Source organism: Arvicola amphibius, chromosome X (genome assembly GCF_903992535.2).
Source record: "Arvicola amphibius chromosome X, mArvAmp1.2, whole genome shotgun sequence".
NCBI classification, from domain to species: domain Eukaryota; kingdom Metazoa; phylum Chordata; class Mammalia; order Rodentia; family Cricetidae; genus Arvicola; species Arvicola amphibius.
The window spans coordinates 136,563,435-136,572,954 of NC_052065.1; the positions used below are offsets into that span (position 1 = coordinate 136,563,435).

Here is a 9,520-nt window from a genome sequence, read left to right on the forward strand (position 1 = left end):
CAAGGCAACCAGTTGTCAATTGGACCCCTTCCTACAGTTGTGAATTTTGTTTCAGGCATAACCTGATTCCCGAGGAACCTTCTGTTTTCTTGCTCTATAGGTAGCTACACAGCAAAACCTGCCAATTGTACCATTAAATAAACTCATCTAAACACCACTGTCTCATCTCTTGCTAAGGTGACCATTTTAAAGACTTCTGGTGCTCTGAATTGAGGAGCACTGGCTCAAGAGACTCATGAACACGTCCATGGTTTGTTTCTACCTTTAGAAACTTGAAGAATCTTTGGATGCAAGTCTCAGAAAACACTCCTTGTCTTGAGCCTTATCCCTTCCTCCTCTACTATCTCCAAGGGAGTCAAGCTCTTTCTGGTTTAGTTATTTCCTGTAGTGGACAGTTGCCATCTGCATCCACCAGAATGAGGGACAGCTGGTACAGCTCACATGTGTCCAGGAAAGCAGACCAAGACTGGTTGAGTAGCTGTTAACAGATAATCAACAGCTCCTTTTCCCATATGCCCAGCCCAAGTAATTACACAGGATTCAGTTCTGACCAATAAGAGACAGCATTTTTATTTGCTGGGGCATCTGAGACAGAAGCTATGCTACAGAGAGAAAGTGCTTCTCATTGGCAGAGAATGAAGGGTTTTGATGAAGCTGCAGGCAGCCACCCTTTGATCCTTGGAAGTAGTGGTAAGGATGAAGTAGATCCTGGAGAATTCAGAGGGAGGCAGGAAAAAAGCTGGTGAAATTGTTCATCCACTGCCAGTACTCCTGGGCTTTTTCAGTTTTATAAGCCAGCATGTTTCCTGTGTTGTTAAACCAATTATTGGAAACCAAAAACAGCCTAGTTTATTAATAGAGTTCATTTTGGTGAAAAGTCTCACATGCACCTTTAGTGTTAATTTTCCAAATACGTTCCCTGACTCAAAGTGAACAAGGACATTGGTAAGCTTATTATCTGAGCTGCCAGTCCATATATGTGCTCACAAGCAGGTCCCTGATGTGATATCCCAAGTCTTAGGGAGGACCAGGGTCTATCAGCTGCTCATTCCCTCAGGCCTCACTTTAGTTTATCATTCCATTATGGGGACTCAAGATTTGTCCCAGGAGGTCCTTGGGCAAGAAAGGCAAGTGTAGCCCCGACAACATTCAGAGTGGCTTCCTTGGCAAGAGTGGAGGGGCAGTAGTGTCCTGAAGGTGGCTATCTTCCAGCCTCAACTGCTCCCAGGGGATCCTCCTCAAAGGAGCTAGTACTTACAAGACCTTTAGCACCCAAGCATAGGTACAGTGAAAAGAAGAATCACTGTCTTCAGCTTACATCTCTATTTCCTCCTCAGCACCCTGAGTTTCTTCTTAAATAATGAAGGTGTGCAAAGTAAAAGCCCCTGTACACAGGTGGCAGAGGAAGCATCCGTCTCATGTTGTGAGCGAGGGCTGGGTGAGGAGACCAAGGCAGAGTCCTAGTTGTGACAATGCCTTGCTGAGTCACCTGCTGTCCCTCATGGATGAGACCCACTTCCAGGAGGAGCCAGGAGATAGGGTGGCCCCAAGAAGAGCTATGTCACGGAGGCCCAGGATACTCCATCTGTGGCCCATGTTTGGCTTCAGTTTGCTTACTGAACACAAGGTGGAACTGCAGGTGATGAGAGCAGAGACTCCTACCTTGAGCTGGCAAAGGGGGAAGGAAACTTATTCAGGTCAGATGAGTGGCCATCATTGAACAGATTCAATGGTTGGGGACCAAAGTGGCACAGAAACTTGACTCAAGTCATACAACGGAGCTGGGGAATCTTTCTGATCCTCCAGCCCCTAACCGTGTCATACATCAAGAGCACACTGGCTGCTGCAGCAGAGGGGCCCTGGATGGCTACCACTTGGCTTCCTATGGAGATTTGCCAAGGGCTATGCCAGATACACTAGAGGGCAAGTGATAGGGACTAGTGGCTTCCTGAGGGAGTTATTTGAGGGTGTATGCTGAGTGGGCTAAATGGGAATGGTAAGGCCCATCCCTCAAAACAGCACACTCATTCTCCTACAGAGGCACTTCTAAGACTGTCTAGACTTGGACTCTGGCTGTCCCAAGCAATTGCTAGGTGTCTCTACAGTGCAGCCTCAACTGTCCTGTGGGAGGCAGAAGAGAATTCAGGCCAAGTACTTTGAGTAGTGCCTAGCACCTAGCAAGAGCTGGGTACATACCAGCTATTATTATCACTATGAGCCAAACTGCGACATGAGAACACATTTAATGCAACATGCAGCTGTGGCCTGACCTGGAATTTCTCCCCCCAATCCCAGAATGCTATTTGGAGAACCCTTTTTCCATAGCCTCAGTTACTTCAGGGTGTAGAAAGCGGCTGGCCAAACGTTCGATGTCATCCAGTGTTAGGCGGCTCAGGGACCTGTCATAATCCTGAGAAGAAAAGAGCAGGTGGGTTCAGGGAGCGCCAGTTGGAAGGAGTATGCTAGAACAGGAGGGGCTGGGGCTAGAAGCATTAAGGTTGGAGGTCCAGCATTACTCTCCTCACCCTCTGTAGTTGTTCCAGGACCCTGCTGGCATCTGCTACACTGAAGTGACGGGCCAGGACTTTGGAGATCAGCTGCCAGAGGGGTGGGGGTGGGGAGTCGACCAGTCTGTGGGCAGACCCTTCTTCTAGTAGCACCTTCTCCAAAGGTTTAACGACTAGGTTGAGCTTAGAATTGGGCCCGATGTTGTAATCTGACAGTCGTTTCTCATCTGCCAAAGAGAGATTGGTGGGGTTCCTTCCTCACTGCTGTGGGGGTGGCCAGAGAGCAAGCTTGCCACAGCCAGCCAGAGTGAAGCACTGCAGCATCTGGCTATGGGGTGGTGGGGGCTCAATTACTTTTCTGAGGTCCAATGGCAGCCAGTGCCCTAATTCATTACACTGGCTTGTACATCCCGTCTCCCAGTTTCCAACTTCCTGTGGGGGTCCCTGGATGGTTTCTTTCCCTAGTTACCTGCTAGGGCCTTGCCCTTGAACAGCAGACGTTGCTGGCGTACAGGGACGTTCAGCTTATCCGAGACCAGGTGCTTCAGTGTAGACACTAGCTCGTCCTCCGGCACCTGACCGGGCCGAGGTGGAGAGGCAAGGGTTTAGCCCGAATTCCCTGGGTGACGAAGCCCTTGTGCCCCCTCCTGAGGTCAGCTCTCCCGACCTCCCCCGCCCGCCATTGGCCCCCAGCGGCAAGAGTGTGTGAGTGCAACAGCCTGCAGGGGTGACCTTACCTGTAGGCTACACTCCCGGCCCTGGAGCGCCTTCACGGTCAGCTGCATGGTGTCCACAGCCGCGTCCACTAGGGCCAATGCAAACCCCAACGGTTCCCTGCCGCGCGCCGCCGCCCCGGGCGCGCGCCGGAACCGCCCGCCGGAAGCCGTGAAAGGGGCGCGCCCGCCGCGTGGCTCCCGCCCATGTTCTTCAGTCCCGCCTCCGGGCCTTCGCGCCTGCCGGATCCTGGGGTAGAGTCTGCCTCCCTGCCCCCCACCTCAGCCTACAAGCCTTCCGTGGCTTTGGTGCGGAGAAGTAGGGGTATCCCGCCCCCCTGGGATCGAAGCGAGGAACCTACAGGGTCAGGCTTGCTTCTCTTGGAAGCTGTAACTAGAAGGACCAGGATGTCAGCTTCAGGCAAGGCCTGGGCTGTGCTAATTCCTTCGCTGCTGGTGGACCAAGTCAGTGCAGACTTGTGATGTATCTCAGATACAGAAATGATCCAGTCCTACCTGCCATAGTCCGAGGCTTTCTACTTCTTCCTTTCTAGTCTGGCTGCAAAAATATCCTGACTGAGGCCATGAAGTAGTGAACCCAGGCCTTTTATCTCCTCACTCATTATGGAACAGAGAGGTCTGCCCTGTTGGAGAGGGCTAATAGAGAAAAGCTTTTGTAGATCTGGGGATACAGCTCAAAGGTACAACACTTGTCTACCATGTGCAAAATAGGGAGCGAGGAGAGAGTAGGCTCTGCAGGATCACCAAGCCTGTTCACCATCCTGACCCATACCAGCCCAGACACACTTCTTATCCCCATTCATAGGCTCCAAGGGACAAAGACTGGAATGGACCCAAGCTTGCTTTTGTCTTTTATTGAAATATATTTCTAACTCAGCATGGCCTCTTTGGCACTGAAAGCTGAAAAAAAAAGTAACAAGAAAAATAAGCCTGGATTTGTCTGAATGCATAGAGCATGAGAACTAAAGGCCTTTGGTACACAAGAACTGTGGGGAGAGTGGATGGAGTATGGGAACTGGGGTTAGAAAATTTCAGCCTGGGTCCTCAGGGAACAGGAAACAAGCTGCTGTAGATGAACTGGCCAATAACCAAAGCCAGCATCTCGGAGGTACCACTCAGTGCTACAATAAAGGGGGCCTGAGAAGCATAGTCTGCTTGAAGGCGGCGCAGAGACAGCTGCAGCATGGCTAAGGCTAGCAGGCTGTTTTGCACCCCTACCTCAATGCTGACTGTACGCCTTTGGGCCACTGGCAGCTTCAGGCACATGGCCAGGCTGTAGCCCACCAAGAGGCCAACCAGGGGCACTGTGAAGCCCACCAGTACGATGGGTAACCTGACTCCCACTAAGATGAAGACCCCCATGTGGTAGGCCAGGAATAGGCCACCTAGGAGAAGTACAAAGCTGAAGGGCTTGATGACCTGTAGCAGCAGCTCTGAGAACTTGGGGAGCTTTGACTTGATCACCACACCTGCTGCTATGGGGATGGCGATGAACAGGAGGGTCCCCAGTATCTTGGAGATGGGCACGTGGAGTGTTTCATGGATGCTGAGAAGACGGCTGTAGACAGCTGATGAGAGTGGCAGGAAACCCGTGGCAGCTACTGTTGAGATGAAAGTCATGGAGATGGCCAGGGTGACATCTCCTCCAAGGAGGAGACTGAAAAGATAACTCCCCCCACCACCAGGTGATGAGCAGGTAATGATGAGGCCCAGAGCCAAGGCCTTGGGTAGCATGAAGACTTTGGCCATCAGGAAAGCATAGAAGGGCATGACCAGAAACTGGCCCAAGAGGCCCAACAGCATGGGTTGGGGGCTCTGTAGAAGCTCCTTCAAAACTTCAAGTTCCACTTTGCACCCAAATGAACACTTGTTGACAAAGATAAGAGGCAGGAGCAGGTACAGAATTGGGTTCTCTGAGAAGTGGCCCAAGTTGGGGTTGAGGGTAGAAGGGATATCTTCAGCAGGTGACACCCTGATGCAGAAATCTTTTCGTTCTTCAATCAGCAAGGGTGGGGCCTCATGGAAGTCCATGAGCTGGAGGTGGAGTGGGGCCAGCCCAGCCAGACCTGAGTGGATGCTCACCACAAAGCCACCCCCACTGCCCCAAGTTATGGCACTCACATTCTTGATGGTTAGTATCTCTGTGTCCAGGGATATAACCCTCAGTGTGGGGCTGAGGCCTGTCCCATTGGCATGTCCCGAGTATTGGCTAGAGATCACAATGATACCCTCACTCTTTTCAGGGAACTCAAACTCTGTCACTGAGCCATCCCCAATGCTCAAATAATGACCACCGGTCAGTGGCACAGTGTGGCCCAGAGCAGTGCTGAGGTTGGCATTGGCCATCACTTGGGCCCCCCATGGCAGGCTGATGAGCAGCAGGGCAGCTCCGAGCATACCTACGAGACTTGTACAACCACCCTGTCCTCCCAGGCTAGGCAACTGTTGGGAGCTACCTCTGCTTCTCCTGACCACCATGGCACTTCTCAAAGGATCGTGGCTCCTTTTGTCTTAGAGGAACACTCTTGCTTGTGCTATTGGAATATCCTGAGAAGGGTCCATGGGAAGGTCCTGGTCCTTTGTGGTCTTCTCTGATATCACCGCTTTCTCTGAAAAGAGAAGGGGCGAAAAAAAAAAATGGCTTATGAGAGGAGAAACTGCAAGCTCAGGAGCATGGGGCTCTCAGAGAACCTTTTACTTCTAGTTTGGGGATAGTACTGGTCCTTGCAGCCATCTCCTCCAGCACAGCTGCCTCAAGCTTCTCAGCCCTCAAGAGAGGTCACCTACATATAGAAAACCCCACTCAGTCTGCCAATTCTCTGGACTTGCCTACTATGGTGACCTTTTAGAGATGTTCTAGTATTGAGGGTTTTAGGAGAGCAATCTCTAACCCTGTCACCACTAGTCTACTCCACACTATCAAGATGCCATAATAGCACTGTACGAATGAACTAAACTGCTTCCTAGAGGGGCTAGGTACTGTGGCTCACTGCTGTCATCCTAGCACTTGGGAAGTGGAGGCAAGACAATCAGTTCAAGATCACCTTTCAGTTACAGAGCCAGTTCCAGGGCAGCTTGGAGGACTTGATACTCCGTTTCCAAACAAAGCAAATCAAATAAAAAAAATGGCTTCCTGGAGAACAAAACGTGCCAATGGGAGATGGGCATGGTGGTTTACACCTTTAATCCCAGCACTCAGGAGGCAGAGGCAGGCAGATCTCTGTGAGTTTGAGGCCAACCTGGTCTACAATCGACTCTCAGGATTACACAGAGAAACCCTGTCTCCAAAAATGAAGAAAAAAAAGGGTGCTGATGGGAACATTGCCTTGTACCAGATCCAGGTTCTAAAATAGAATAGAGGAATCTGAATGTCATTTGCCAGCTACAAAGTGGTGACAAAGTGACATGGGCAGTATGTGACTTACTGAACCAATGTCTGCAGGGGGTGATGTTTGCTACTGACATGGAGTTGGGTAAACCATTGCTGTGGCTACATGTCCTGTCCTACCTGCCCTCCTATGCTAATGAGATGGGAGTCCTTGTGAGAAGCACATCTCTACTTCTCAAGGAAGTTACAGTAGTACTGGGTTAGATATTCTCAAGGTAACCTCTTGTTAAAGCTCCCCAGATTCAGAATTTGAACTCTCATAGCTACTTCTATATCCGAAAAACCTCTGCTCAGAGACTTCTGGCATACATTTCCCTTCCAGGGTCTCTATATGTAGTCCTGGTTGGCCTGCAACTCACTATGTACACTAGGCTGGCCTTAAACACACAGAGATCTGCCTGTCTCTGTCTCTAAGTGCTGGAATTAAAAGGTGTAGGTTACCACATTCAGCTCTACCATATACTTTGAATTCACCATGTAGAGTGGGCTGGAAGTCAAAGATCTAACTGCCTCTGCGTCCCAAAATGATGTATGCTATGACTATGTCTTATTACCATTGATTAATAAAGAAGCTACTTTGGCCTATGGCAGGACAGAATATAGCCAGGCTGGGAGAATATAGAGAGTTTCTATGTGATTATTTGGGTCTGAGTGGCTGGGAAACGAAAAGAGCAGTCTCTGATTACACCCAAATGTTGGGATAAAAGTGTGAGCCACCTACTAGAAATTTAAACTTACAGTGGAACCTGAGTATTTCTAAAGGTTGAGTAACTTGGGGTGAATGGAGGGGTCTGCCTCTTTCCATTTCTCAACTAGATAGTTATCACCCTAGTATTACCTGCTAGAACTGGGGCAACTAGATGGCAGTGGACACAGCAGGTTTTACATTATGGCTTGCCAGGTGCCTTTAAGTTCTCTGGATCCTGATCAGTCTTTGGCCCCAGACCTCCATCTATATGGCCTTTGCTGAGTATGGCTCACTTACCCTGGGGGCACTGGTTCAGCCCTGTGTCTCACCGATGAAGAGGGAGGCAAAAAACCAGAGTAGGGTAACAAGTCAAGTGGAGAGGAAAAGATGTAGGCATCAGAGTGGTGTGAACCAGTTAAGGGAGAGGTTAAGGGCCATCCACCCATATCCCATCCTTCCAGTAGGAATGGTGGACCTGAGTCACTGCAAGAGGGATTTGGCCCCTATCCTACACCTCTGCTGATGGAGGGGATGGATGAGTTAGGGTAAATACACTCCAAAGCTGAGGAAGCAATCCTGTCCGGAAGCTTTTTCCACAGCAGCCAAGTGTTGGGGGTTAGGATATCTGGCAGTGATGACCAGGCCTCCTCCGCACCTGGGAGTCCGAGGGTTGTCAGGTGGTTGGAGAAGTTAGGAAGGGCTCACAACCCCGCAGTCAGTCTTGGGTTCAGGAGAGCCTTCACGTCACTCCGGCGCCCGCAAGGCCTCACGCTGGGCCTGGCCCGAGCAGGTGATCACGGACTGCGGTCGGAGCCATAAGCCACCTCCCGTCATCCCCTTCCCGGTAGAAGTCTCTCACCTGCTTCCGCGGCCACAGAGCTCCGCACAAGCGGCGTCTGGGCCAGCAGATGCGGGAGAGAGCGGCCCGCCCGGACCTCGGCCCGCCCCCACAGGCTCCGCCCCAGAGAGGCTCCACCCGCGTGCTAGGACTCCGCCCTTCTACAGAAGCCCTCACCTCCGGAAGGCGCTGGTCGGGTTCCCACAGGATGTGACGTTTCTGGGAGCGACGAACAGGCCCTACCACGTGAGACCTGACTTCCTAAGTTCGCGCTGTTCGGCGTGCCGTGCAATAGTTACATTGTGTAGTTACGTCCTGGGGGGGAAAAGTGGGTGGTGTGGTAAGGTGTAGAAAGGATGTCAGAAGATAGTAAGCAAATATTGAATTAAAGGTGATGTGGGGGTTGAAGCGATGGCTCGGTGGTTAGGAGCACTTACAACTTTTGTAGAGGACTCTTGTTCGATTCTTCATCACCCACTTAGCTCACAACCACCTGTAACTACAGTTTCGGGGATTTGATACCCGCTTCTGGCCTCTGCCCATCAATCATGCAGGTAAACAAAATTCATACACATAAAATAAAAATAAAATCTTAAAAAAGGTGATTTGTATGCAGGTGGTTCTGTTAACTGCCGTCCCAGCAAGAGCAGTCCCATATTGTGTGTTTTATAAAATTCAAATTAGTACATATATATTACAAGTTTCTATATATGTTAGGGGGTATACATGCTCTAAGGCAGCGGTTCTCAACCTGTAGGTTGCAAACCCTTTGGGGGTCAGATGATCCTTTCACAGGGGTCACCTAAGATCATCTGCATATCAGATATTTACATAACAGCAACAAAAATACAGTTATGAAGTAGCAATGAAATAACTATGGTTGAGAGTCGCCATGACATGAGGAATTGTATTAAGAGGTTGCATGCCTTGAATTTCAGCACTCGGGAGACAGAGACAGGTGGATCTCTGTGAGTTCTAAGCCAGCCTGCTCTACAGAGTGAGATCCAGGACAGTCAGGGATACACAGAGAAACATTGTCTCAGAAAAAAAAATAGTTTGCAGCATTAGGAAGGTTGAGAACTACTGCTCTAAGGGTTTGATGTGTGAATGATTACAAACAGTTGCAGCTGGGAATGGGCGCTCACACTTGTAATTCTAGCACAGAGGGAGGAGCTGAGGTATGGAGGATCAGCTTGAGGTCAGCTTAAAAAACTGGAGGCTAGTGAGATGGTTCACTGGGTAGGAGCACTTTCTATATAGTCAGGACATAAAATTTAATCCCAGTACTCTTGTAAAAATCCAAATTGCTGCATGTGCTTTTAACCCCAGTGTTGCTGTGGATGGAGACAGATGGGTTCCAGTCAG

The 9,520-nt window shown here is 50.1% G+C and overlaps 2 protein-coding genes across 4 annotated transcripts; both read right to left on the reverse strand.

The window, feature by feature from the left end:
- Positions 1–539: 539 nt before the first annotated feature.
- Positions 540–3,399, reverse strand: Ubl4a (ubiquitin like 4A). The gene is made up of 4 exons (XM_038317443.1): positions 3,245–3,399; positions 2,977–3,082; positions 2,526–2,734; positions 540–2,410 (listed from the first exon to the last, which is right to left on the reverse strand). The coding sequence occupies exons 1-4, from the start codon at positions 3,290–3,292 to the stop codon at positions 2,300–2,302; spliced, it is 474 nt and encodes a 157-aa protein (XP_038173371.1). The 5' UTR covers positions 3,293–3,399; the 3' UTR covers positions 540–2,299.
- A 135-nt stretch (positions 3,400–3,534) lies between these two features.
- Slc10a3 (solute carrier family 10 member 3) lies at positions 3,535–8,347 on the reverse strand. Of its 3 annotated transcripts, none has more exons than XM_038316231.1 (2): positions 8,333–8,347; positions 3,535–5,850 (listed from the first exon to the last, which is right to left on the reverse strand). In XM_038316231.1, the coding sequence occupies exon 2, from the start codon at positions 5,717–5,719 to the stop codon at positions 4,286–4,288; it is 1,434 nt and encodes a 477-aa protein (XP_038172159.1). In that variant the 5' UTR covers positions 5,720–5,850; positions 8,333–8,347; the 3' UTR covers positions 3,535–4,285. The 3 variants fall into 3 exon arrangements, with proteins under 3 accessions (XP_038172159.1, XP_038172157.1, XP_038172158.1); XM_038316229.1 differs by lacking the exon at positions 8,333–8,347 and adding an exon at positions 8,177–8,261; XM_038316230.1 differs by lacking the exon at positions 8,333–8,347 and adding an exon at positions 7,973–8,246.
- Positions 8,348–9,520: the final 1,173 nt, after the last annotated feature.